The sequence below is a fragment of the Polyodon spathula genome, chromosome 13, assembly GCF_017654505.1.
Source record: "Polyodon spathula isolate WHYD16114869_AA chromosome 13, ASM1765450v1, whole genome shotgun sequence".
Lineage (NCBI taxonomy): Eukaryota > Metazoa > Chordata > Actinopteri > Acipenseriformes > Polyodontidae > Polyodon > Polyodon spathula.
The window spans coordinates 18,700,164-18,723,699 of NC_054546.1; the positions used below are offsets into that span (position 1 = coordinate 18,700,164).

A 23,536-nucleotide genomic window follows, 5' to 3' on the forward strand; every position below is an offset into this window, starting at 1 on the left:
GGCAGTGAGAATGGCAATTTACTAAGCGTGGCGGTACAATATTAATAATAATAATAATAATAATAATAATAATAATAATAATAATAATAATAATAAATAGCAAAAAGTTATGTAGTTTAAGTATGGGACGCTAATAACATTAATAATAATACTAAATAATAATAACAACAATGAATCAGCACAGTCAATTATTAGCTATTCATTAATTTACTAATTATTAGCTATACTGTTCTGTGTTCTTAATGCCGTAGTTTTGAATTTCGCGATTTTGTAATTAATAAAGACATTATTTGTTTTATCACAGTAAATGTTCCGTACGGAGGAGAAGAGACCTAGGATCACTGTCTGTTTATCATTGTAAGTTGGTGAGTTTTCATAGCTGAAATTCTGCATTGTGCCAATATTAATGTATATTTCAATACTGAAAGAAAAAGGAGTTAAACGGAACTGTACTTGATGCCTGTTTTGATATTTTAGGTAACAATTGTGTATTGTTGTGTTGTTTGAGCTAGCAATACAGTCATGTTCCTAAAAAGAACATTCCCTACCTTGGCCTTGATAACATAGAACAACTTCTTGTCTAAATGCCAGATGATCGGGTTGTTTACTGATCCTGAGATGAAGTGCTTATAACTATCAGTACTCTTACATGCCTTCATCTGGGAAGCTGTGTAGGGAGAGGGGTTCTCAACTAAATAGATCCAGGTCGGGGAGTTCATGGCTCCAAGTGCTGTAAAAAGCACAGGCGGTGCACAATAAGGATCATAAACACCTAGAATCTGGCACTTATCTCTATATCTTTTCAATTCCTGACACTGGAGGTGAGAAGTGTGTTCTTTGGCAAATAATGTACACTGAAGTGTGGAAGATACCGAACATGCATTAGCAGCCATCGCTGTTTTGACTGCCAGTATGGTGCTCTGCACGTTCACGTTTTTTGGGGAGTTACTCCGAAGGGTCGGAGGCTTCGCCACCCTATAGCTTGGATTATTACGTTTAATCGTCTAATAGCGAATACTTTTAAAAAGACCAAATTCCAACAGCCGCTATTATATCGTTACCTTTATTAAGAATGTGCATGGATTAATCAAATTATTTATCGGACCATATATATATATATATATATATATATATATATATATATATATATATATATATACACACACACACACACACAGTAGCTCTCAAAAGTATTCACCCCCCTTGGACTTTTGCACATTTTACTGTGTTACAACATGGAATCAAAATGGATTTAACTAAGAGTTTTTGCCACTGATCAACACAAAAAAGTCCATAACGTCGAAGTGAAAAAAAGTGATAAAATCTACAAATTGTTCTAAATTAATTACAAATCTAAAACAGAAAATAATTGATTGCACAAGTACTCACCCCCTTTGCTATGACACACCTAAATAAACTCTGGTGCAGCCAACTGTCTTTAGAAGTCACATAATTAGTTGAATGGAGTCCACCTGTGTGCAATTAAAGTGTTTCATATGATTTCAGGTTAAATACTCCTGTCTCTGGGAGATCCCACAGTTGGTTAGTACATTTCCTAACAAAAACGACATCATGAAGACGAATGAACATTCAAAGCAAATCCGGAATAATGTTCCTCAAATGTACCAATCAAGGTTAGGATATAAGATCATTTCAAAGGCATTGAATATCCCCAAGAGCACAGCAAAGTACATTATTAAGAAATGTAGAGAATATGGCACAACTGTGAATCCGGGTGAGAAGGGCAATAGTCAGGGAGACCACCAAGAGGCCTACGGCAACTCTAAAGGAGTTACAGTCTTCCACGGGTGAACTGGGAGACACTGTGCATACGGCAACAATTGCCCAGATCCTTCACAAAACTGACCTTTATGGGAGAGTGGCAAAAAGAAAGCCATTGTTGAAAAAAACTCGCATCAAATCTCGGCTAAAGCTTGCCAGAAGGCATGCGGGAGACTCTAAGACCAAGTGGAAGAAGATTATATGGTCTGATGAGACCAAAATAGAGCTTTTTAGCCTCAAAGCCTAACACCGCACATCATCCTGAGAACACCATCCCTACCGTGAAGCATGGTGGTGGCAGCATCATTCTATGGGGATGCTTCTCTGCGGCAGGGCCTGGAAAGCTTGTGAAGATAGAGGGCAAAATGGATGCAGCAAAGTATAGAGAAATCCTGAAGGAAAACCTGCTGAAGTCTGCCAGAGACCAGGAACTTGGGGGAGAAAATTCATCTTCCAGCAGGACAATGACCCCAAACATACAGCCAAAGCCACACCGGAGTGGCTTAAAAACAAAAAGGTCAATTTCCTGGTGTGGCCCAGTCAAAGCCCAGACCTCAATCCAATTGAGAATATGTGGAGAGAGTTGAAAATTGCTGTTCATCAAAGGTCCCCATCCAACTTGCCAGAGCTTGAGCAATTTTGCAAAGAAGAATGGGCAAAAATTGCAGAGTTCAGATGTGCAAAGCTGATAGAACTTATCCAAATGGACTCATGGCTGCGATTACTGTCAAAGGTGCCTCTACCAAATATTGATTCAAAGGGGTGAATACTTATGCAATCAATTATTTTCTCTTTTATATTTGTAATAAATTTAGAACAATTTGTAGATTTTATTTTTTACTTTGACATTATGGACTTTTTTTGTGTTGATCAGTGGCAAAAACTCCTAAATAAATCAATTTTGATTCCATGTTGTACCATAATAAAATGTGGAAAAGTCAAAGGGGGGCTAACCGCTACACCACTGTGCTGCCCTTTATATATCAGTGGGGAAACCAGCAGGCATGCTCCCTCTGCTGGTGGAGGTGGGAGCGGAAAACACTCCTCCCATGTGGGCAGAACCAGCAGGTACTCTTCCTCTGCTGGTGGAGGTGGGAGGGGTAAGCAGTCCTCCCACGGCAGTGGAGGCGGCAACATTTCCAAAGCAAGCTATTCCAGTTCCAGCACGGGCAACTCCAACTGTGCTGCGGACAGCTCTGCGTCTGCACCACACAGCAGCGCCCATCTCTCTTGCTGCACACTGAGGTACTCTCGTTGCAGGCGGTTGGCCTTCTGCTGTGCAGCATTAGCCTTTAACAGTTCCTGTATTGCTGCTTCCATTATCCTGTTCTCACAGTAGAAACCCAGAGTATGAGCCTGAAATTGTTGTCAGACAACACCCCACTTCTGGTACCACAATGTGACAGATTGCCGTCTGGTCACAAGTTTTCCTTCTTGAAATAAAAACTTTAGACAAAAAATGCCAGGAAACGCCATAGTGTGTGTTTATTATTTACAATCAAAACAAAATAAACAAAACCTAACCCGCTCTCCGGCCCTAGCTAAACAAATGATGTTCCTACCTAACAGAGGCAGGCTAAGCCTGTTACCTCGTCACCAAAACCAAACCTCAATCCAAATCGTAATCCCAAATACCTTTCCAGTAGTTCCTTGTCCCGCTTCCACAATACGCACAATAACCAGCTTGCTCTCCAAGTCTCCCAACCAAACTCCTACCATCACCCACCCCGAAACACACACACTCACACCCCTTTAAACATAATTAATTAATCCCCTAATTACTCTATTGACTAAACCTGGAGTTGGTCCTGACTCCAGTAACCTCTACTGGGTCCTAATGCCCCTCCCCAGTATGATCCAAAGAAGACATAATTACTTTGTTTGTTTGTGTTTGTGTGTGTGTGTGTGTGTGTGTATATATATATATATATATATATATATATATATATATATATATATATATATATATATATATATACACATACACACACACACACACACACACTGAACAAAAATATAAATGCAACATGTAAGGTGTTGGTCCCATGTTTCATGAGCTGAAATAAAAGATCCCAGAAATTTTCCATATGCACAAAAAGCTTATTTCTCTCAAATTTTGTGCATAAATTTGTTTACATCCCTGTTAGTGAGCATTTCTCCTTTGCCAAGATAATTTATCCACCTGACAGGTGTGGTATATCAAGAAGCTGATTAAACAGTATGATCATTACACAGGTGCACCTTGTGCTGGAGACAATAAAAGGCCACTCTAAAATGTGCAGTTCTGTCACACAACACAATGCCACAGATATCTCAGGTTTTGAGGGAGTGTGCAATTGGCATGCTGACTGCAGGAATGTCCACCAGAGCTGTTGCCAGAGAATTGAATGTTCATTTCTCTACCATAAGCCGCCTCCAACGTTGTTTTAGAGAATTTGGCAGTACGTCCAACCGGCCTCACAACCGCAGACCACGTGTAACCACGCCAGCCCAGGACCTCCACATCCGGCTTCTTCACCTGTGGGATCGTCTGAGACCAGCCACCCGGACAGCTGATGAAACCGTGGGTTTGCAAAACCAAAGGATTTCTTGCACATACTGTCAGAAACCATCTCAGGGAAGCTCATCTGCGTGCTCGTCATCCTCACCAGAGTCTTGACCTGACTGCAGTTCGGCGTCGTAACCGACTTCAGTGGGCAAATGCTCACCTTTGATGGCCACTGGCACGCTGGAGAAGTGTGCTCTTCATGGATGAATCCGGTTTCAACTGTACCGGGCAGATGGCAGACAGCGTGTATAGGCGAGCAGTTTGCTGATGTCAACGTTGTGAAAATAGTGCCCCCTGGTGGCGGTGGGGTTATGGTATGGGCAGGCATAAGATACAGACAACGAACACAATTGCATTTTATCGATGGCAATTTGAACGCACAGAGATACCGTGACGAGATCCTGAGGCCCTTTGTCGTGACATTCATCTGCCGCCATCACCTCATGATTCAGCATGATAATGCACGGCCCCATGTCGCAAGGATCCGTACACAATTCCTGGAAGATGAAAATGTCCCAGTTCTTCCATGGCCTACATACTCACCAGACATGTCACCCACTGAGCATGTTTGGGATGCTCTGGATCGACGTGTACAACAGCGTGTTCCAGTTCCCGCCAATATCGAGCAACTTCGCACAGCCATTGAAGAGGAGTGGGACAACATCTCACAGGCCACAATCAACAGCCTGATCAACTCTATGGGAAGGAGATGTGTCGCGCTGCATGAGGCAAATGGTGGTCACACCAGATACTGACTGGTTTTCTGATCCACGCCCCTACCTTTTTTAGACCATCTTTGACCAACAGATGCATATCTGTATTCCCAGACATGTAAAATCCATAGATTAGGGCCTAATGAATTTATTTCAATTGACTGATTTCCTTATATGAACTGTAACTCAGTAAAATCTTTGAAATTGTTACATGTTGCGTTTATATTTTTGTTCAGTGTATGTGTGTGTGTGTATATATATATATATATATATATATATATATATACACACACACACACACACAGAGTTTCAGAATCAAAGAAAAATAATAAAATACTTTGGATTTCAATTAATCCAGAGAACTTAAGGAGAGTCAAATAGCAGCAGACAGCCTTCTATGTAAGAAGGCAATGATACCACTGCTAATATACAAACATGGATGAACTATCAAAAAGGATTTAAGAGATGCACTAAATTAGTATGCTTTTAAAATAAATTAGCTATGGAAAACGTGTCAATTTGTGGAAAATTAATGGAATTTTAAGTTGGAATAATCATTTTAAAAGAGACACCGTTCAAACCATCCCTCCTTCCCTTGGCGCAGTTCAAAGACAAATCTAAACTTAATAGAATTTTGACAGCCAATATGGGTTGTAATATATAATAATTATTGAAACGGCTAAGAAAATTCCTACACAAAGTAAATGAATGAATGTTAATGAAACACTTGGCGATGCATTTTCTGCTTCGTTGGAAGCCTCAGATACAAAACATATCCAGATAATAATAACATAAATCCCATATATTATTACTGAAATCTGGTCTTCCAAATTGCAGCAATCTATTTTCTGATGAGGCTTCCAAGGAAGCATTTCATATGCAATCAACAATACATAATACAGAGATAAAAAAAAAAAAAACACTCCAATAATAATGCACTATTGATGAGACAAAATATAGGAAATTACATACTCAGTGAAATCAGCAGCCTACAAGCCATCACCAGCACGCATCAGAGGTCACCATTAACAAGTCAAGGCTTCATCTTCTTTTATGAAACATCAACACAAATGTCATGTTCTGGTTGCCGTTTGATTTGTCTCGTGGCAGAAAGGGGGGCATTCTTATTACTGTTTTTTGATTAAAAAATGTGAGTTTAAAAACTTGATTACAATTTCACTTTTTTGTTATATTGGCAGACAAATTACTATTGTGAATCCACTGAACTAAATTAATAATAATTTGCCTACCTGCCTTTTTGAATAAGCTACTAAGTGGTATGTTGATTTAAACACCAATAACTAAAAAATACCATCTATAATTTGTAATACCTTTAAAGTTAGGTAATTGGATCTTTTTTTTGGCATGTTGATAGCAACAGAATGAAATGGTATACAGCAAGATGGAAAGACTTGATAGTGCCTTCATGTATACCTCTGGACTCCATAACATGCTTCTATAAGCACGTTTTGCTTTACAGTACACAGGCTCTTTCAACACAGAAGTCCCGAAAACATGTCTAGGAAAGGCAACTGCAGTCAAACTAGCTGATGTAACATATTAATGACTATGGCTTTGTAAAAGATATTTCGGTGAAAAGGCCACTGCATATCCAATCTGCCAGTCATAATTTAGTATCTATAATGTTGTGGTTCAAATTAATTGTATGCCAGATACAATCAGATAAATACACGTCAATTTTTATTTTCTTTATACAGAAGGTCTTATATCACGCTTTTTTATTATCATGAAAAGGAGGCTACCCTGACCTCCATTCCCAATATGTACATTACGGACAGACTAACACCACCATTAGAAAGAGAGTCTAAAGTTTCATCACAATCATACAGTCACCAAGACATGTGTCAAACTGTGAAAATGTGCCATGAAGCTGATGGAAGCACTGCTGTTGATTTGACAGGGTTTCTTTGTGAAACACAGTACCAAGCCCAATGCTTTGTTCATGAACATCTCACCTCCCACATACGGACCAGATCCTCCTTCATCCGAACCGGTTGGGATCTGACCCAGTTCACATTAGCAATTCAGTTGGAGTACTGATTGTAATCTGTACCAATACGAAAAAAAAAAAAAACACCTTATCTTTATTTTATGTTTTCTGATTCTCACCTAAATTATGTTTCATTAAAAAAAACAGGAGCAGTTGTAAATGTTTAATACACTTATCATATAGTTGTAATATTGGGATCTGGTTGCTACAGCTGCTACCAGTATTGTAATATAGGTCGGTGAACATCTGTGTATGAGGCAATAGTGGTACAGGTAGAATTGAACAAACCATTTGTTTAAACAAGTGAATAACGCACACATACACTTGCCATCCTATAACTCTATTATACACAGTTTCATTGTTAATATTCAAGTTAATAAAAAAAAAGTTATTTTTGTATTCTATCCAGCCATTGTTTAGTCCACTGTCATTTCCATTGAAAACAGCAAAAAGACTGATGAAGCGATACCATTAAAGTGGCTGAGGTAGGTACGATAGCACTGTTTTGCATTTGAATTGAATTCCAAGAGGTGCTTCAGGTCTGTTTTATTTGTTAAGCAGGTGATGTCAACCATACCGATACTGCAAATAAAGAATGGCAGAACAGGTAAGATAAATTGTAAGGGGAAAATGGAAAGTGCAAAGTCTGTGTTGATTCTTGTGACGCTGTGTGTGGGACCTTTGCTGTTTGCACTTACTACCTGTAAATATGTTGAAAGACCGTGATAATCGAGCCTTTGTGCAAGTGTAGTAATAAAACCAAAAAATTGTTATCCATTTTCTAGGAATACAGAATGACTTGGAGGAGAGCAGGTGAGGCATTTACTGCCCAATTGAACCCACTCAGACCCCATGCTCCATATGAATACTAGATTGGTACCACTAAAAGACAAAGATCCTTCAAATAAATAATACAAGTTTTTTTTATTTATATTTTGTGCGAAGGCTTCCCTTGAAAGTCCAAGATATTTAGTAAGCATGGGGTCTGGATGAGGTGCACAGTCATTTTGCATTGTTTTTAAATTTACCAGCATGCTCATAGAATGGTGCCATATAATACTGTGCACAGGCATATTCACTAGGAGTGTAAAAGCTGAGATTTGATTGGAGTACTGCATGAACTGTGTGAGAAAACTGCTCCACGAATATGTGAACAAGTTTGCCAGAAGAGATTTTTCAATAGGCAGAGGTAAGAATGGATTGCCTTGTTCTGGGGGTACTTCTACCATATAAAAAACAAATGAGAAGCAAGCTGCCTCTGTGCAAGAAGATAACAAATACCAAATACCATTAACTGCTGCCTCCTCACTGGGTCGATGACCTGTGGACACCAACAAAGAGAAAAGGATGGAAAACAGCAAAGACCGATACCCGCTGGGCATAACAAGCAGAGAGAGACTAGTCAGTGGATAGGAGAATAAATCAAGTACATTGAAAAGGCATAAATATAGTAGAACCCCTTCTATCCAAATCTCCAGAGCCATGGAAATAAACTACTCCCTGAGTTCTGCTCAGATATTGAGTTTTATACATGCAACTTACATTACATCTTTTATAATTAAATATGAGGTGTGCTACTACTGACACGAAGTATTTTTATTGGCAAAATCTATAATAAATAAATGTATTTATAAATAGTCAGTGCATTCGCGCACACACACACACGCATACAAATAAATATGACTATTTTTATATTTATTTTTCACGTTCACCATGGGTCATTAACTCACTGTTGAATGGCACAAATCTCAGTAAAACAGACGTGAACTGCAGGTAAAATGAGCTACTAAAGCAATGTTCAGAATGTCGAGACAATACAACAAGCAAAACCCAAGGTGGCAGTAGGGTTGTTAATTCAATGTTCTCCACTTCTGTTGGGACTGAGGATAGTTTAGAAAGGAAACACAGTCCAGTAACTTAGTTTTTTCCTTCTGCACTGAAAAATATAACCCAAATAATGAAGGCGGCGCAATCGTTTTACACAGACAATAAAGTATTTTTCAGGCATTATTTTTTCATGTGTTTGTGTTTCAAACAAGTATATCAGCAACATACACCTCCTGCCACTACTACAAATACAAAAGTAGAGCTACTAGCATCAAGAAAACAATATCGCCAACACCTGAACCCAACGCAAGCACAGATAAAAATGAAAGTGGCAGACTGACAGAGGTATAGGTTCCTTAAATCTGAATCTCTCAATAATAACGGTTTTATAAGAACTACAGAATCAGTGCTGGCATACATTACACACAACTTCACTATATCGCTGCCACTCGGGAGGCAGGGACAATAAACCCCAACCAGGCTTACACAAAACATCCTGATCCCATTGCAAGAAAAGGGACAGCATTCCTAGAAGGGATGTGAAACAAGGCATGGAGAAGATATTACCTTGTTACTGTTAATGTGTGCTAGTGTGTTAATATTTTAATATTCAATACTGCTTGAAATGTATTTGGTTGCAAAAAATAAATCAAAAAGATACCATACTTCGGAAACCAATGCACAAATGAGGTCTGAAATAAATAACACATACTGCAGTGTACAGAAGAGTGTTCCTCTCCTTTCTTAAATAAGTTATTTGATGGGATACTAGGTTTATTTTACTCTCTAGGCTTTATTACTGGAATATGGTCCAGTTAGCACCCCATTATCCAACCCATCCCTTCATAGGCTTTATGAATCACCCACTAAATTACGATGCTGAACCTATAACTAGAACTAGAAATTAACACCATTATACCAGAAATGATTACTAAAACAATACATTTTGTATAAAAATGTAATTTTTAAAAAATGAAAATGTACAATAACATGCATAAAACATACAATGCAATTTAAGTTACAGTACTAGAAAACAACATCCATTACAGTTGTGTACTGTCCTGTATTTAAATGGTATTTCACGCAGGGAAAAACGCATTAAAAACACAGCAAACCAGCTCACAACACAAAAAAATAAATAATAATATATGCTTACAATACGCAGCGTAAGTGCACTTATGATAAAAGTGGTACTGTCGCTAGCCCTTTCTTTGACTTCATCCAATGCAGTGGTTCCCAACCTTTTTCAATGTAGGGACCACCTTGGTGTCTGGATTTCCCCAGTGCACTTTCACACTGGCCTTCCTACCCGGGTCCTGACCCAGGTTATAGTTACCCAGGTCACAATCCTACATAGTGCGAAACAACGTACCTGGGTTGTGCCCGGGTTGACCTGGGTTCCAGTGACCCACCTCAGGATGTGGGTCAACATGCTTTGACCCACGTTGAATGAGACAAAATGCAGAACGGCTGTTCAGAAGTCAGTGACATAACAAACAGCTACTTTCACTTCCGCAAGGTACGTTTCTTTTGTTGTTTGAGACGAGAGTTGTAATGACTCGAATTGAGTCAGACTCGAGTTGCAATTTTCGAAGGCCAAAGGTCTCCACTCGACTCGAGTCATAATCTTTATGATAAAATAAATTATACAGCCAGTTTCGTTTTTAATAACCGTAGCCAATGGCAAAAGCGCCATATTTTGCTAAAATTGTTAGTTAAAACAAATCCAAACCACCACTTGCGAATCCAAACTCACATACAAGCTTACAAACTTAAAAAAACAAAACATTGTTTTGCTAATTTCAACGTAATAACACACTGTACAAGAAATGAACACACAAACAACCCTCTGAAGCTTTAATAATTTGAATTTTTTATTTATTTATTTATTTATTTATTTTTACAGATGATCAATGAAGCTGTATGGTCATCTTTGTTTTCCAGAATTATCGAATTGAGTTAATCAGCTCTAGACATGTTTGGTTAATTTAATACATCAGGATTTGCATGCTGGATAAATGTTTTAGTTAGTTGGGTTAAAAAAAAAAAAAAAACCTTTTGCTTTTTTAAAGAATAAATTCATACAAAAAACAAAAATGGGCAGACCAGACAACAGCAGCATGATTTGGGGAACAGGGGAATACGGACAATCAACACTGCCAGACAAAAGGAGGTTGAGGACGGAACTGCATTGTTTTCATTTAATTTTTAAAGACGCGGTATGTGGATTTTGTCACAGTGGGTGAACAGGTCAATTATTACACAGTAAAAAAAAAAAAAAAAAAAAAAAGAAACGTGTTCATTTGTGCTGCTGGTGTATTTTGCATGTGTTTATGAAACAGCATCTACAATACCAGTCTTTTACATTAGTAAGGTTATTCAAAATACAATTGACCTCTTAGTATTACTGTACGTTTGTGCATTTTAACTACATTGATGATTGACCAGTGGTTCTCAATCCTAGGCTGGGGGACCACTGCCCTGCTGGTTTTTGTTCCAACTAAGCTTAATTACTTAATTGAACCCTTAATTGAACTAATAAATTTGCCAAATCTGAGCTTTTTAATTATTTTAAATAGAAGTATAAAATTGTATAAGGAACTTAAATTCTCCACTTTTTATAAGCTACACTATTTAAAAAATCAAATGAAGTTATTAGTTATTAGTTCATGATTATTTTCTTAAACATTAGTGAACAATCCTTTTTTTATCTGAAAATAATGAAAAATGTACTTATTTTGTAACAAGCATTATTATGCTAAGCTCTGTGCCTTTCAAGATACATTTCTTTATGTAATTTTAAGCAGATTAGATTCAGTTTATTTATTTTTAACTGGAGCATATGTGCGAGTATGCAATGGTTTTAAAACTCCGATTTCGCCTTAGTTGAATTACTTGGAATGTTTCCTTTGTAATTGTTATGCTTTAAGGCTTAAAAGCAAGATCTCTATATTAAATGTCACATGAAATGACACAATTTCCTTTCATATGGTTAAGGTATCTGAACAGAAAACTATCAGGGAGTTTCACGCTTGAGAAAAAGTGAAAAACACCATCAGTAAAATTGCCAATAAATGGTCTAGCAAAGTGGCTGCTGATTGTGAACAGGTGCAGAAGTGATGCAGTGCAAGAATAATCAGATAATTGTAATCCGGTTTGGAAAGCTTTATTTTCTCATTTAATCCGGGTCTGGTGACCAAAAGAATAAGCCATGGCAATACACAACAATGTGTAATGCGCAGAGCTAATAACAACGGGTTTACAGCCCAAATAATAACACTATCTGCCCCACAATACTAGACACAGTCAGCAGTCCGGGGTGTGTGTATTAGTGCTCGTGGTGGGAGATAATAGGTATATTTTGTGACTTTGGTGAAGTGCTGTTCCGGCTTGTGCTGGCCCAAAGTGACAGCTACAGATACATGTAAGCTGTTTGGTGATCAACAAACAAGTCAATTACTAACAAACACACACTCAAAAATATTTCAAGTAGGCTTTTCTCTGCGTCTCACACGGTCCTTCCAGTTTCTAACACAATACCAAGCAAAGGAAAAGATTTACGATTCTCCGGCCCCTTTATGCTATCACGCATGACCCCTTGGTAAACGACTGCAGCCATCTCTATTGCCTGCACCTGCTACCTCGTTTACCTTCCGGATCAATACGTTCCTGCAACGGAGCCTCACCTTCTTCTAGGCTGACCGGCTTCCCGACCCAAGAAATGAAATGTCAGGCCAGCCAGTCCAAAGACTTCCCCTTTTGCTACTTAGCACCATCACAGGTCAGGAGGGAGATTTACAACCAGAACCCATATTTCTGTCAATGGTTAAATGCATTATTTTGCAGTACACATTACTGTACATCCAACCCAAATAAGCATAAGTAAAAGGGACTCTGTATGGTCAGTAACAAAATCTGCTTTAAATAGGCTAAGGAACAGTGAATTCAGTGGAATGGAGAGATAAAACACAAGGCAGAAACCACGGACCTTTAAATGGTGAACATCAGTGGGGCAACAATGACCATATTATTGTGCATCTCAGATTTGTAGGTGTATAAGTACATGTAGAAAGTAAAGTATTTATGCAACATACCCAACAATGAGATTCCTGGGCTTGAACCTTCACTACCAATCCATCAAGGAATGTTGTCATTTCACGCACTGAAAGTTGCTGATGGTAAAGTTCCTGTTTGTTTTGTTTACGTTTCTTTTCACATTCTGAATGCTTTGTAGATAAATGGTGTCACAATTTTGTAATATTACGAGTTTTGTTTGACAAAAACTCCTGACAAATAATACACTGGGGCTTGGGTCATCCTCAGATCCAGTAAACGTAAACACCAAACATCGGAATAAAAAAGACGAAATAGGTGGGAAGCAATTTGAAAAATTAAAAAATGATTGGAGAGTGTACAGGATGTTACTTACCACTTCTAGTGGTCTGTGATGTGTAAATTAAACAGGATTGCTGGCACACAGTCGATAGAATTTATAGCAATTTGGTTAAATATGACTGCATAAGACCAGACTGTACACATTTCCAGAAGTAGTGTTAAGAGAATATTTTAGTTTGGCGAGATATTAAACCTGGCTGAATAAACCCATATGACAACATGGAACTGAAATCGATCATTCCCACTGCAGTGCAGTTCACAGCTCAGGCAACAAATATAGCCTCTTTGTTTGACCTTAACTTCTGTTACTACATGCAGCTAACCTCTCCAAAAACTTATCATATGGAAATATGGATATTTCCATATCCCTGGGAACACTGTAGCACATGTTTTATATTGCTGAAAATTAAAAGTACTAAAACTGCGGTTTTAATGGGTTTTTTGTTTGTTTGTTTTAAATCTAGTCATTCCAACCGAACAGTATTTGTTTCACTTAAGAAAGCTGTTTCAGGTAATGGCAGCTTTGAAGGCGATGCTTGGTATTGCATCAAAGGGAGCTGTAATATTAATTTACAAACACACCCTTAATAAAAGAAAACAGAAAAAGAGGAAAAATACAGATTACATACATTATCTTAGAATATATAATGTGGTTAACCCTTTAAGGACCAAGCATGTTTCAGTGGGGTGCTCTTTTTTTAAAAGATTTAAAAATGTTATCTATTTTAATGTTTTTTGGGTTTTTTTGGTGGGGGGGGGGTGGTTAGAGAAAAAGTGCAAAGTGTTTGCAGAGTTGGGGAGGGCAAGACTCTGATAACAGTACAGGGATCCAGTATAAGAAGATTTGTATTAATGAGATTTAAACTGTAAAAAAACCACAAAAAAAAAACAAAAAAAACAGACAGACAGAAATAAATGAAAAAAATACCAGAACCTAACATAAAAGAAGTTATGAGATAATGCAAAACTGCTGGACTACAATGAATGACAGACTGACAGAAAGACTTGGCAAGACAACGATGAAGGCTTGTGTCCAGCAGCAGTCAGGAATAGAGAATGATTAGGATGATTGCAAGGACTATGGACACAGAATGGTGTGCAGAAAATGCTCCTTTAAAGAATTTGGAACAGAGCAGAACTTGGCATAAACAAAGCTTTCTGATCATCCACAGGCTGCAAATCAATCACAGCGCACTGATGAATTTATTCATATACATCTGAGTTCAAACAAGGCGTAGTTAGCTAACACTGAGACTACAAAGTTTACAGTGAGACAAGCTGGTGGAGATCTAGATAACAAATAACATACCATCTAAAATCAACAGAAAACTGCAAACAGCAAACCTGCTTATTGGCAAGTCATACACATATTGCCAAAGATAATGTAGTATACAGTACTGGAACTAAGATTGAAAACAAATGATTTACAGCAAGACTAGGGGTGGGGATTGTATTGCCCATTTTTCCTCATTCAGACCCTTTACTTACTAAATATTGTGGTATCCCTGAATAGATAATCATCTTCTCTTTAAAAATGTGCTAAATATTTCAATGAGCAAGACATCTCACAAGCAGAATGGTACCCTGAAATGTTCTTCTTTAGCAGTACAACTGGGGATGGGATGTTTGTTGGTGGTTAACTTCACTCAAGATACTTACTCACTAAATATCTTGGTATCCCTGAATAGATAACTGCCTCCTCTTTAAAAACATGCTAAGAATTTTAATGAGCAATCAATCTCACCAGCTCAGTGGTACCCTAAATATGATTAATTTACCTCAAATGCAGAATGACTGGGTGGAACATTTTTTCTCTATACCTTGTATTCCTGTGACAGACCCAAGAAATACAGAAGGATTTTGATCTGAATATGAGCCAGGCTAAGGCACGGCAAATGAAATGTAATGTTGATTAATGTAAAGTGTTACAGGATAGTAATGAGTAGTATAGGACATTGTGGCCTTCGAGAAAGTCCAGTTAACCCTTTGCCGCCGGACCATTCTAATTTCGTGCATTTTTGACCGATGACGCGCACTGTGTTATGTGATGTCTCACAGCAATAATAAGCCATGTTTCTGATGCTTGTTACTGAGTAAACATTTTGAAGGTAAGTATCTCATGAACTCCAATACGTGTTTCAATTCAATATGTAATATATTTTTTTGTGTTTTTATTTTTTATGTTTATATATATATATATATATATATATATATATATATATATATATATATATATATAGTAAGATAGCAGGGAGGGGGTTAAAATTCCTCCCTGCTAAAACCTTGTGAGAATGTACTGTTGGGCGATTGGACTAAGGGTTTAAATTGTTTTAATTGTGTTTTATTGTTTAGTTAATCCCCTGCGCCTCATGCTAATTGTAAATTGGAGCCAGGTGCAGGGTATTTAAGAGAGGCAGCCAGTTTGCTTGAGACTGCCGAGTGAAGAGCCCGACTGCGTGTGTGTCCAGTCGTATTGAAGAGAGTGCTGAGTGAAGCCCGTGTGAGTTTGTTTTGGTGTTTGTCAGGTAAACGGCTTAGCCGTCCTGAGTGCTAGTTAGGTTCCAGTGGTGTTTAGTCAGAGCTCTAAAGGAGAGCTAGGTGTTTATTTCTGTTTGTTTAATTTTTGATTTGGTGTTTATTAAAAAGTGCGCGTCTGCACCACAAAACTCAATTTTCAGTGTCTTGGGTCTGCTTTTAAAGGGGCAACGAACTCTGAGTGCAAGGATTATTTACATTTTATATATATATATATATATATATATATATATATATATATATATATATATATATATATATATATATATATATATATATATATATATATATATACACACACACACACACACACACGGTCAAAAGTTTTACAACACCTCCATTTTTCCAGTTTTTATTAAAATTTACGCAGTTTATTGTCTCAATGTACTCTGAAATTAAAGCATAGAACAAATAAACAATTGGAGATAAAAAGAAATCATGGAATCGTTTTATTTAACAAAATTTAATCAAAATTTTTTACTCAAAGTAGCCACCTTTTGCAGATATAACAGTGGCATTCTTTCTACAATGGAAATCAAATATTGTTCGGAAAGTTCTTCCCAACACTGTTGCAGAAGTTCCCACAAATGAGTTGCACTTGTAGGTTGCTTTGCTTTCACCCTTCTGCCCAGTTCATCCCAAACCAGCTTGATGGGGTTTAAGTCTGGAGACTGTGCTGGCCATTCCATGATTTGAAGCCTACCACCTTGTTCTTCTAAGGTAGTTCTGACATAGCCTGGAGTTATGTTTTGGGTCATTATCTTGCTGTAGGATGAACCCCTGACCAACTAGGCGTATACCAGAGGGTATTGCATGGCGCTGCAAAATGCTGTGGTAGTCATTTTGGTTCAGTGTGCCACTCGCTTTATGCAAGTCGCCGACTCTGGATCCAGCAAAAGAACTCCAGAACATCACGCTTCCTCCTCCATGTTTGACAGAACCATCCTTTCGCCTACTCGACGGCATATAAAAACCCTGCGTGATGAACCAAAGATTTCAAATTTTGATTCCATAGTCCATAAGACCTTCTTCCAGTCTTCAGTAGTCCACTTGCAGTGCTTCATGGCCCAGGCAAGCCTCTTTTTCTTATGTTGCCACCTTAGCAATGGCTTTCTTACTGCCACTCCACCTGTCAAACCTGCAGCTCGAAGTCTTCTCTTCACAGTTAAAACTGAGACTTGCTTACTTCGACCAGTGTTAAGCTGTGCTTGAAGCTGTTGTCCTGTGAGCTGCCTATCACTCAAGCTGTTGACTTTCAGAAACTAGTCTTCTGATTCTGTTGTGGCTTTGGGACTGCCAGACCTCCTCTTTTCAGAGTTTCCTCCAGTTTTCAAGTGCCTTTTGATGATGTAGGAAACTGTACTCACTGACACCTTGGCTTTCTTTGCAAGTTCTCTAAAGGAAAGACCTACACTTTTAAGGGTTATAATGGTCTGTCTGTCTTCCTTTGTTAATTGTCTTTTCCTCGCCATTATGATAGCAATATACTACTTCCTGCAGTACAATACTGTCCAAGTAATGCTTAAGAGGATGTAGTAACACAGTCTGTTCCAACACTGCTTTTATACAGACAGAGGGTTTGTAAGTAATCAACAAAAGTTGGGACATCTGTAGGAATTGTTAGCATCAACTTTCAAGGCTTAATTTACTTCCATTGCTGCAGAATAGCTGTAAGTTATTAACCCATTACTTGTTCCCTGAAAAAGGCCTTTTTGTATAACTCTGAAATGTACATTATTTTTCAGTTTTTGGTAACCTAAACTTTTTTTTTAACCTCTGGCAGTTTACTGCTTACCTTCGTACAATTTCAGGTTATTCACTGGACTTGAACTGCTTAAATTTCAATACAAACTGGAAAAATGGGGGTGCTCTAAAACTTCTGACCGGTAGTGTGTGTGTGTGTGTAAATATATATATATATATATACACACATATATACACACACACACACAGTGGCTCTCAAAAGTATTCCCCACCCCCCCCCCCCCCCCCCCCCCCCCCCCTTGGACTTTTCCAAATTTTATTGTGTTACAACATGGAATCAAAATGGATTTAAATTAGGAGTTTTTGCCACTAATCAACACAAAAAAGTCTATAATGTCAAAGTGAAAAATAAAATCTACAAATTGTTCTAAATTAATTACAAATATAAAACAGAAAATAATTGATAAATAAGCTCTGGTGCAACCAATATATACTTTATTTTTTACTTGCAGTGGTCGCAACACGTAGGCTACGTTATTATTCTGCTTTACATAAAATAGCTTGTTTTCATACTTGTTTTTACTATTTGTGGTTATATTGAGCTTTTTTCTATAGCGTTTGCATATAATAATATAGTAATATGATCAATATTTGCTGCATGCTTATTTATTTTACAGTGTACGCTGAAAATAAAAAAGAATGTGCTTTTCGTATATTTTAGTAAATGTAATAAAATACTTTTAATAATAATAATAAAAAAAAAAACAACTGCATTTTCACCTGTATGTATTTGTATATTTTCAGTGTAAAAGGTTTTGCATCAGACTTCGCAAAGCACTTATGATATTTTGCTTAGTTCGGCCACCTTCCATAAGATGGCGCTGTTTGGGGCATTTTTACATACAGACTATGGTTCGGACAAACCCTTGTAGCTTGACAACAGTAAAAAATATTTGAAAACTGTGTTTTTATTTGAAATCCTCAAAATTTTGCAACTGTAACAAAGATTTTTTTTTTCCATCTAACTTGGAAAGTGGTCGATATTAGCAATTTTTCATTTTTTTTATGGGGGATGTGGCTTACATTTTTTTTTTTTTTATATGCCACTAGTTAACAAATTATATCATTGGAAACAGCTACTTCAGTCCTTTCTATTAATATATTGGGCTTTAAGTTCCAAACAACAAGCAATAAAACACAACCTGTTCGTGTGCATGTCCAAATATGGGAATTCTGATAGGCGGCAAAGGGTTAAAAGCAACTCCAGTTTAATCCAAGAGTTTAAGGGAATGAGCTAGAAGATAGTTTTAGGAAACTAAATATATTTACAGTATCCAAGAACATGTAGTATCAAAAGAGACTTGAAGTCTTTCAAAAGTTAACCCATAGGCAAGAGTAGGACCAGAGAACACCCTTGGAAACAAAGAACTGTAAAAACTCAACATGGTATGGCTGATGTCATGAATTGGGTTTCTTTATGATACTGCAGGCAAAGCGTGCACTCCAATTGGATAAAATGTTCTCTTTTCCGACATCATCAAAAAGACATCAAGCACAGGTCTCTAGTCGTTTTTTCTCTGAAAAAAACGAGAAAACCTTTCAATGGCCGAGTGAGACCTACAGGAGCTGAAAAAATAAACAAAAGGGGCAGATCTGAGCAATACACATAGCCCCTGCACCACAGAGATAACACGGACACAAATAAAGAAGACAGCTGCTTCAGCATCCAGCGCTCAAAGAATATCAGACATTTGCAGAGCTTTTTGAGATGTTACAGTAATAAAATAATGACTTGGATCGCATTATTGAGGAGTTTGGTGATAAAACAAGCGATCAGGAAAGGATTTATCAGTATGCAAACTATTCAGGAGGCTATGTGGTCCAAAGGTTAAAGAAACAGGCTTATAACCAGGAGGTCCCTGGTTCAAATCCCAACTCAGCCACTGACTCACTGTGTGACCCTGAGCAAGTCATATAACCTCCTTGTGCTCCGTCTTTCGGGTGAGAAGTTATTGTAAGTGACTCTGCAGCTGATACATAGTTCACACACCCTAGTTTCGTATCTTGTAAAGCGTTTTGTTATGGTGGTCCACTATGAAAGGTGCTATATAAAGATATTTATTTATTTATTATTATTATTATGAAGAGGTGTGTGAAAAATACAGCGAACAAGGGGTGGGGCTTGGCTGGAGATGCAGTACTGAGTGTAATCTTGCTATGCAGTGCCTGTTTTACTCTGAAAACAATTATTTTAAACAGCGTGTGTTAAATAAATAACAAGTGTGAAAATAAATTGAACCTGATGCGCCTGAATAAATGGACCGCTAAAGGGTTAAATTTGGTGATAAGAAGCAGATTAAGCGGTTTAACTATATCTATATAAAACAATCAAACTATACAGATTGGGGCAGTTTCTACTATTAACCTAGGCTAAAAGAAGATTACCAGTACTCTACAGGTACAGCTTATTGGCCACTCAGTAAAAAATGGAGAAGTTATCAATATCAGACTACTGGCAAAGCCAAGGCTTTTTAATGATGATCAATGCACCATAAATTGTTCTGACATCAATGACTTAGTGAAACATGAGTCCCAATTTCATGGAATTGCTCTCACAGCACAGCCTAGCCTCTACCTTCAATCTGACATTGGATTTTGATAACTCAGGACACTCAGAGGGACCATTCAAAATATGTTTCCTGTTGTACTTGACCAAATTAAGTTATGTTTAGGACTTTAACTTTTTATTTTCTGTTTTTTTTGCAAAAGGCCAAAATCTGTGGTTCAGTCACTTTGATTTTTTTTTATACCATCTTAAAAATTCATTGACCTGTTCCTTCTGATGTTGGCCAAAAGTACTGTTTTGTAGTTTTGATGTGTTGTTGAATCCTGAGAATGCTCAAATCAAATAACAGCACAAATGGAAATCAGATGAGGTCCAGGTGTTACAACGAAACTCAGTACACTGCACCATGAACAGTTACATAAAATTAATATGTTGTCTCTTGTGTTCCTCTGGGGTTTAGAGGACACTGGTTTATTTTATCAGTGTCGATTAATATATACAACCTAAAACTTCTGTTAATTGCAGTTATGTCCATCAGAGATTTTGAATAGTGCCAGTCACACAAGAAAATGAAGACTTTTTACTATGCCAACAGAAGTGTGTGTTTGTTTGTAAGTCATACACCATTACAACTAACATGCTTGTATTCAAGAGAAAGAAAGTGCCTTCTGTTTAGGATAAACGCGTCACAGCTGCAATGAATAACGTCTAACTCACCTTTGATGCCAGAGCTTCAGCACTTTCTCGGCAGCTCTTTTCAATCTCCAGGTTGTTCTGGATAACAGTAACTTCTTCCACCACCATGTGTGAAACTAAACAAATGAATGCAAAACATCTGTATCATTTTATGCATAAGTCTCCATTCAACAATACAGTAATTTGTTTGTCTGAGCATGTGGTAATGGTTCAACCTGAAGTATACTTACAATCCATATCTTTGGACAACCAAAAATAAATACTATATTTGCTGGTTTCACATAATAAAGGTAACACAGTAGTCTAAAATGAAGTTTAAATGTTAAACAGCTGATTCACAGAATCCAATTAGCTTACCTACATAAACACAAAGTAGTCAAAGATTAGTGCTAGTCGGGGTCTGTGAAACCAGCCATGAATTTCAATGGTTTATCCTAAATGTTTAAGCGTCGTCAAAGATGTCTGACACAGGTCAGCTCCAGTGTTTATTATACGTGTGCCATGTAAAGCAAGTCTTTTCCATATACACAAATGTTGTGTTGTAGTATATCATAATAAAGTAACAGCACTCTAATATAGGGCTTGCTGGGACAAATCCCCAATATTATATTTGAATCCCATTTCTAACAGAAGTCTTGAAAGCAACCATCCGTTATTAGTTTGATAGCTACAGTCAAACTTCACATATGGAATTAAATACAATACAAAGCTTGAAAACAGTAGCTTTTAAATAAGAACAACATTCTTGAATACCATGGAGGTTTTTATATCTTCTCTCTCGAATGCAAAGCACTGAAGATGAGATATTCAGCAGATCAATTCAGTTTACAAGCTGCCTGTCAGAAGCTGGACTTGAACATGTTGATATTTAATACACAATGTCACCACTATAGCATGGCAGTATGTTGACTTTCAATTTATATATATATATATATATTATATATATATAGATATATATATATAATATATATATATATATATGATAACCTGGTCCTCTTTGGAATTTTGTGGTTTTGCACAAAAACGTATTTTATCCTTTATTAATTGTCACAAAGTCCTTTCAGGAAAACCTCACCTAAATTAAATTTGAAACTGCTTGTTTTTATTTGTAACCATTAACAGCTTTTTTTTTTTTTTTTTTTTTTTTTTTTTTTTTTTTTTTTTTAAACAATGTGGTTCAAAGATTTAAAAGAACAAATTAAATGAAAACACAATTAGAAGGACTAGTAACCAAGGCATTCAAATAAATATGACAACTAGCCCCCCTTAAATTTGGGGGGAGTAGTTGTCACATTTGTACGTCTGCTTCCGGTTATTTATTTCCTGTGCTGTATGTCTCATCGTCTGACTGCAGTTAGCTGGACAAAAAAAAAAAAAAAAACTGAAACGTAATCCAAGAGCCAAGAGAGGAACCAGCTACAGAAATGAATAAGCCGCGATAATGTTAATTCAAGGTTATTGTGTCATTAGCTTGAATTTGAATAACAATGGTTGCTCAGTATGGATGTTTGAGACTTGTAAATGTTAAACACATCCTGAAGTTTAAAGTGTTAGAGAACACCCTACAAAGTTTACTATATACGCATTTTGTTGCTTTTACAGTGTACCATGTTGTCTGCATCACAGCGTTCTATATGTATTGTTGACTTTTTAAAAATATTTCAAATCATGAAATATTGGGTCATGAATCAACTGAACAAAACATTTCAACATTTACTTTGGAGCTCTTCCTGGGAGGAAAAAAAAAAAAAAAAGTCAAATTGTCACAGTCCATCCTGCAACAATGCTGTGTTTACCCTGTTCCCACAATACCACTCATTTCAATCAGGGCACAGCAATGTTTTGAAAGAAAAAAAAAAAAACACTTCTGGCAAACATTCCAAAGTAAAAGTTGAAAAAAGTAATTGTCTGGTTTATTTATCTATGATATGTGATAAATATCAAAATGATCAGGAATATGTTGGGGGATTTGTTTCGATACAGACAACACGGGATACTGCAAAGGTAAAGTAACATATTTGTTGTAAACAAGGGGTTCTGTAACATTAATATTAACAATATTTCAACTGATAATTGATGTTTGCAAATCAATATCCTTTTGCGCTTTGAAAAATCAGAAAGCAGTTCTCTCTTTTGGCACATGATGATAAATTCATAAAGCAGCACCAAATAACCCTAACCTCGACATCCTCGGCAGTTGTAATCATAAGCTGCAGCAGGCACGGACCAACTTAATACCACTTAACTAATTAGCAGTTACAGTCAACAACAAAAACATGAATCAACATGGTTATTACAAGTGGCACCCCCAAGAGGCATCTAATTATAACTTGATGAGCCTGATCCTTGCATTATCAAAAGTTGCCACAGCATCCCAACAGAGACTAAAAGCTCCAGAGGGCATGGACTGTCTTAATAGCACCCCCCTGTCCCCTTTCCTTCCTACCCCCAAATTATTTACTGTCTTTGTGGTGCCCAGCAATCTTGTTGGCAGGGCCATCTTGCACTTAATGAAATGTTAAGTGTAATTACTGGTAGGCGTGGTAAACAAACAGGATTGGAAGTGAAAATTGTACAATTGCGCATGCCACAATCCGAGACATTGGAAGTGGCAGTCTTAATTGCAAGTTTCTTTAACTGCTCGAGATCATTTGAACCAGGTTTCTCTGAGGACAGTGATTATAACTGTGGGGACGGCCACTGTAATGCTATCAGAGCCACTGACAGCGCAGTGAATTAAATTGTATCTGCTGTTTTGC

The 23,536-nt window shown here is 37.3% G+C and overlaps 1 protein-coding gene across 1 annotated transcript in view; it reads right to left on the bottom strand.

Annotated features, from left to right (window-relative positions):
- Positions 1 to 23,536, bottom strand: part of LOC121326231 (shootin-1-like) — a 75,975-nt gene that overhangs the window by 40,180 nt on the left and 12,259 nt on the right. Inside the window, 1 exon segment of the mRNA XM_041269457.1 lies at positions 20,799 to 20,893. Coding sequence (XP_041125391.1) covers positions 20,799 to 20,893 — 95 coding nt within the window.